The 5687-nt window shown below is 34.5% G+C and overlaps 1 protein-coding gene across 2 annotated transcripts; it reads right to left on the reverse strand.

Moving 5' to 3' along the window:
* Window positions 1-1028: 1028 nt before the first annotated feature.
* On the reverse strand, window positions 1029-5437 carry LOC129292244 (protein ALP1-like). Of its 2 annotated transcripts, XM_054929810.1 has the most exons (3): window positions 5214-5437; window positions 4909-5103; window positions 1029-2332 (listed from the first exon to the last, which is right to left on the reverse strand). In XM_054929810.1, exons 2-3 carry the CDS (start codon window positions 5042-5044, stop codon window positions 1287-1289), a joined length of 1182 nt encoding a protein of 393 aa, XP_054785785.1. In that variant the 5' UTR covers window positions 5045-5103; window positions 5214-5437; the 3' UTR covers window positions 1029-1286. The 2 variants fall into 2 exon arrangements, with proteins under 2 accessions (XP_054785785.1, XP_054785786.1); XM_054929811.1 differs by lacking the exons at window positions 4909-5103; window positions 5214-5437 and adding an exon at window positions 4728-4902.
* Window positions 5438-5687: the final 250 nt, after the last annotated feature.

Genomic DNA, 5687 nt, shown 5'->3' on the forward strand with positions numbered 1-5687 from the left:
TAATATTAAACTTTATTAGCAACACATGGTTGTTTAATTATTAGATATGTAAATTTACAATTGTAAAAAGTTAAAATTATAGATGTAAATTGCTGGTAAAGTAGCTGTAAATTAATTATTTGATTGATGTAATATATGTTTAATAGGAGTACTATTTTCTTTGCAGCCTAATTTTGAAATTATATTCAGGTCCCAAAGAATCTAGCTATGATTTTTTAATTTTACGGGACTTACTAATAAATAGGTTTGCTTCTTAGGATTGATATGTAATTTTCCTTATTTTTAACTATACTTCTAGTTTATTTATTCTTTTTTAAAAAATGGTGTATTAGACATTTAATGAGCATACATGTTTTAAAAAATTAATATTTCATTTAACTTTTTATGAGAATTGTGAAGTAATTACCAATACCAGATATTATAATTCAATTGCCATTATTAAAGTGTGTCTAAAATAAACAGAAAACTTGCATATTCAAGTCTTGCAAAAGCCACTTTAAATTTATTCGGTATGTCCATGAATCATGATGATTAAGAACATTTGATGTAATATATATATATATATATATATATATAGCAGGAATTTATTTCTTTCGATTATTGACTAAAATGACAACAAATTTTGGGCTTGGTCCCCCAACCCAAAAGTTGATGTTTTTTTTTTTTGGTCCGTTTGTTCTTTCATGAATATTGGGACCACTTATATGCCAATTAGATCCATCCCAACTTATTTAACAAAGGTGAAGAACCTAACATTCCCCAATAAACCGGGTGGTTTTAATTATAAAAAAAAAGTACAGGTGAAGAAAGATACGACACTAACCTAAGTTAGGGCGAGTGATAAAAACTCTTATTATTTACTTCAAAGAAGATAGTTTCTTCAGTCGGCAAAACTAGTTCCTTATTCTTCCCCAAAAAATAGGAGACCCTAATAATCTAGCTTTCAAGCTCTCTAGTTTAACCCAACAAAAACGGGAAAAAGAATAGTCACCTGAAAATCAGTAAATGATAACTTTAGGCAAAACACATCCCAACCCAAAGACCTTCATATTATACTTCATAACACTATTGTAGCAATGACAGCAATCAAAACTAAAACTTGTCAACAACACTACTTCTGATTAAATGAAATGCAAAAGCCTATGATATAAATGTTGATCTGTTCAATCCTGTCATGTAAAAGTTAAAATAACACTAGAACAGCAGCAAGCAGCAGTGAAATTTGTGTTCAACTCCTTCAGCTTTTTGCCGCACCCACCATTGGATTCAATTCGAGTATCCTCATGTCACGCTGGCACTTTGCTTGATAAGTACAAAGCAAGCTTTTCTCTCAAAACAGAAGCAGTATTGTCTACGAATTCACAGGTTTGATCTCGATATCCTGAATCATGCTGCTGGCCTGATGGCGAATCGCCATGTTCGTTATCCTCCATGTCAATGACTATATTATGCAGGATACAACAAACAAGAATGATCCTTGGTAATTTGTGCTTATCAGGCTTCCACATGACACCATGTATTATTTTCCACATCTCTTTCAACCTTGCTAGAGCTCTCCTGGCAACCATCCTGGTCGTGCCGAGTCGTTTGTTAAACTCAACCTGATCAGGTGAAAGGCTTTTCCCTTTGTAAGGTGTGAGAAGCCATGGCAGAAGGGGAAAACCAGTATCCCCAATTATGTACTCCCTCAACACTGTTTCATCTGGGAGCGTCTTCTTGGAACCATTCAACCTCTTTCCTTCTTCAGCGAGTTTGAAGAAAGATGAACTTCGAAGTGCGAGATCGTCACTCAGACTTCCTGGCCATCCAGCAATTATGTCACGGAATTTCAGATCAGGATCAACAATTGCTTGCAATATCATGCTGCAGTTCTTCTCACGGTCCAGCCATACATCATTCAAAGAGTCCATTGAAGGTAAAGTCATCATTATGTGTGTGATGTCAATTGCACCACAACAATTAGGAAGGCCCTGCATCCTCTCAAACTTTGATTTTATCTCTTCCATTTCTGGTTCGGTTGAAGGCCACGTAAGATGGCAAAGGCCTCGTTCTTCCATGGATTCTACGAAACGCCATGTTATTTGGGAAACTGTAGATTGGTTCATTCCAAATGAGTCACCAATGGTTGACAATGACTCACCAGAGCTAAGCCTCCTAAGAGCAACAGCTACTTGGTCATTCAGACACAAATGCTTGCCATTTATATCCATGAAATTTGAAGATCTAGCCCGCATATCGTTTTCCACAAGAGAACATATGTAGTCGAATGTCTTTCTCGAGATCTTGAAAAGAGACTCGAATTTCTCTATATTTTTTGATTGAGACAAAGGTCCTAAAAGTAGAAAAATTGAAGCATGAACATGTATATCCATTGGAAAATCTTGATCATGAGTCTCAACTTTCACAGACAAATATCTATTGAAAACATAACAATGAGGGCAAATGTTGCAGCATCTATTTAAACACAACTGAGCAAAGCTGACAAAAATTAGACTTGCAGTTTCTTTAAATGAGTGAGCTTATCGCATGTATAGTAATGAAACAGTCATATAAATAATGTCCTTATCTTCTGGCATACGAACTAATCAAAAGAATCTTTGAAGAAACAAAAATATGTCTCTGCAGAGTTGAAGTTAATAGGTAATAGTGACAGCAAGATAATGAAATGGGTAAAAAAGCACAAATATCTCACCGTTCGAATCTTATGATGCATACCTCTTTATATACAGCAAAGTCCTAATAACACGTAACACGTAATAATTAAAAAAGGGCAAAGGCATCCCTTTGCAGTTCTGGTTTCATTCTTTTTAGATTTCTTCAGTTTTCAACCACATTATCTTTTCCTCACTACCATTTTGAGTAGAAGCATCATGATTTTCTTCTAGTTCTTTAATGAATCAAAGGGATATGTCAAATTACTACGCAAATTGTCTGAATGTAATCATTCATTCAGTTCTCTTCTCTATCTCCTGAAGATGCCCTTCCAGAGGAAGAGAAACTAGCTCACAGATAATGCATGGACCATCTAGCTCACAGAAAAAAAGATTGATGAAACCTAAGTTGCCTTATTTTAAGGATGGTAGGAAATTAAAAATAAGAGAATGAAACAGACTTAAAAAGTTTTCTATAAATGTCCCGAAAAAGTTAAGGGCCTTGTATTCTTTTGTGATGACAGACAAAGGAGGAACTCGGTTAACTATATCAGCAAATACTTTTGAGGGGATGCTGTCAATCTAAAATGATTTAAATCCTTTCAAAAACTCAGAGTGCAAATGATGGTTAAAAATCTCACTAGAAAGTAACATGCAAATTTGAATTGTAAGATATAACATTTTCCAATAATTTTTGAACCAAATTCATAGAAAAATCTTGTATATCCATTGAAGCTTCCCCTGTATCTTTATGAATCAAGGCCCAGCATATGCTTATGACAATATTCTATACTATATAAATCAGCATACTACATGAATTTACACCCTTAAAACAAGAGCAGAGATCCTACTTTTGTTTGAGTTTTCCTCTTCAGAAATATAGAAAGAAATAAAAAAAAAAAAAGGCAAGATGGCTCCTTTTCCAGCAAAAAAAAAAAAAAAAGTTTAAGCAAGATACTATTGGGCTGACACAAGCTTGTAAATTTATCTGTAATCAGGAAATTTTCATTTTTATTTGGCCAAAATCAGGAAATTTAGTTATGCAATCCTCATTGCGCATGCTTTAGATAACTGTCAATCTATATGATTCTTAAACGAAGAAGTTAGAGAGAGATAGAAAGCAGATTGTGAGATAAAATGTAGTCAGAGGTGGGAATTCATCCTCAGTTTTGTCAACCAGTTTCACTACCTAAGGGTGTATTAAATCAATGAAGATCCAAGTTTGAAAAGACTAAAATTTAATCCTACAACATAATTACACGGATAAAAGGACAGTGCACCATTCATGTGAAAGTAACCACAAGACTCAAGTTTTGACATTCAAAGCAGCAACAAATGGAAAAGAAAATAAAAAAACCAAGTTGATGCAGTAATTGGGGTCTCCTAATTTCTTCAAAATGCTTGGACAGAGAGAAGCTGAAGCCGAATCAGTGCACATACTAAACTTACAACCGGTGCATTCACAATGTGTAAGATTAGTTAATGAACTAACACATTGTCAAGCAGAGATAAATGAAGAAGAATTTTTCAAACTGATCATATCCCTGATTTCAGAAATAAGTTCCTTCTGCGTACAAACATATTCAGTTTAAAGACGTATGCTCATATTTTAAAGTAACATAGCAGGAAGCACGCTCATCAAGTGCTGCATCAATGTAAAATGTCAATTCTCAACACTCAACATTAGCAACTTAAAAATGTCAGGCTTTTGGATTAAGAAAATAATCCTATTTACCAGAAACATATAGCTTTTATACTCACATTTCAAGACATGAAACATAAACTACCCCTTCATTGCATACAACACATAGCAAGTGCAGAGAAATAGCAGATATCATTCACAATATCAAATATTACTGGACAACTTCATTCATGGAAGATCATAAAAACAAAACACAGTGAACCATGTCTCTGAACATAACCCAATGATCCATTCTCTGAAGTAAAACTACAAGCATGACAATAATAGAGGGAAACTGTTAATTCTTCGATTATTCGAACTTTTTCTTAGCATCTCATTTCTCACCTAAGTTCAGTTCTAAAAATATATAGACGAAATATCAAATCTATCAATACCTGTGGTAGTTAAGATGTTCATTTGACCCCACTCATACGAACCATTGAAAGCTTCAAATTTCAACTAATATCCCACTCAAACAAAACGAGAGTGATGCACAGAATAAATAGTATCAATGTAAAGATTCCGCAAAATCTAATGACAAAGAACATTTAGCAACGTGTATCGTATCGCAGGTACCTGTAATTCTCTGGGCAAACTGGTTCCACCAATCCATGGGCTGGGGTTGAAGAAACAGCAATGGAGTTTCTGAAGCATTGTGGTCATCCTTACTGTCGGCCTTCTTCCTTTTCTTGATCCCTCTTATGGAACCCATGTACAGAAGAATGCTTCGGAAGTCCCACCAATAATAAAAGCCAAGAAAATCAAAACAAGCTTCAAGAAGAGAGAACCATTTACCATGAGCTCCGATTTCAAATCAAAGGAAGCAAAATCAGATGAAGCCCAAAATGGATGAACATGTTTAATTGAAAATGGGGTCGTACCCGTGAATTCAGAACTAGATATGGTAGAGGAAAACGCGCACACAAGAGTGATGAAGTTGTGAAGAAAGATGCAAAGAGGGGAATCAGAGAATGAATGACAACATAAAACATGAGCAACGCGAGCTATTTGGCTGTGAAAGGAAAGGAAACGTAAGCACCAAAAGCAGAATGAATAATACTTCGCCAAGCGAGAGGACTTTGTGTTTTCTGGACATGAACAACGAAGATTTCCTCGTTTTATAGTCTTTCAATAATTTCGAGACACATTTAAAGCGCAGTAAGTTTGATTTTTCCTTGACGGAAAAATTGCGATTTTTCTTTTTCTTTTTCTTTTTAATTAAATTATACTTGGGAGAAATAAGGGGCCTATTTGAAAACCTGTTTTGAGGATAATTTTTTGTTCTTCAAAACAAGAAAATAAAAAAATTTATTTGATAACGTGTTTTTAAAAAGTGTTTTGGAGAACAGAAAAAC

The sequence above is a fragment of the Prosopis cineraria genome, unplaced genomic scaffold (assembly GCF_029017545.1).
Source record: "Prosopis cineraria cultivar Desert tree isolate PC_DT_omini unplaced genomic scaffold, ASM2901754v1 PC14, whole genome shotgun sequence".
Classification (NCBI taxonomy): Eukaryota; Viridiplantae; Streptophyta; class Magnoliopsida; order Fabales; family Fabaceae; genus Prosopis; species Prosopis cineraria.

Excerpts from the sequence above, each read along its gene's own strand:
- LOC129292244 (XM_054929810.1), bottom strand. The coding sequence starts at position 5,044 with ATGGGTTCCATAAGAGGGATCAAGAAAAGGAAGAAGGCCGACAGTAAG. Across the intron at positions 2,333-4,908 it reads GTTTGCCCAGAGAATTACAG|GACCTTTGTCTCAATCAAAA; the intron begins GTACCTGCGATA and ends TTCTACTTTTAG.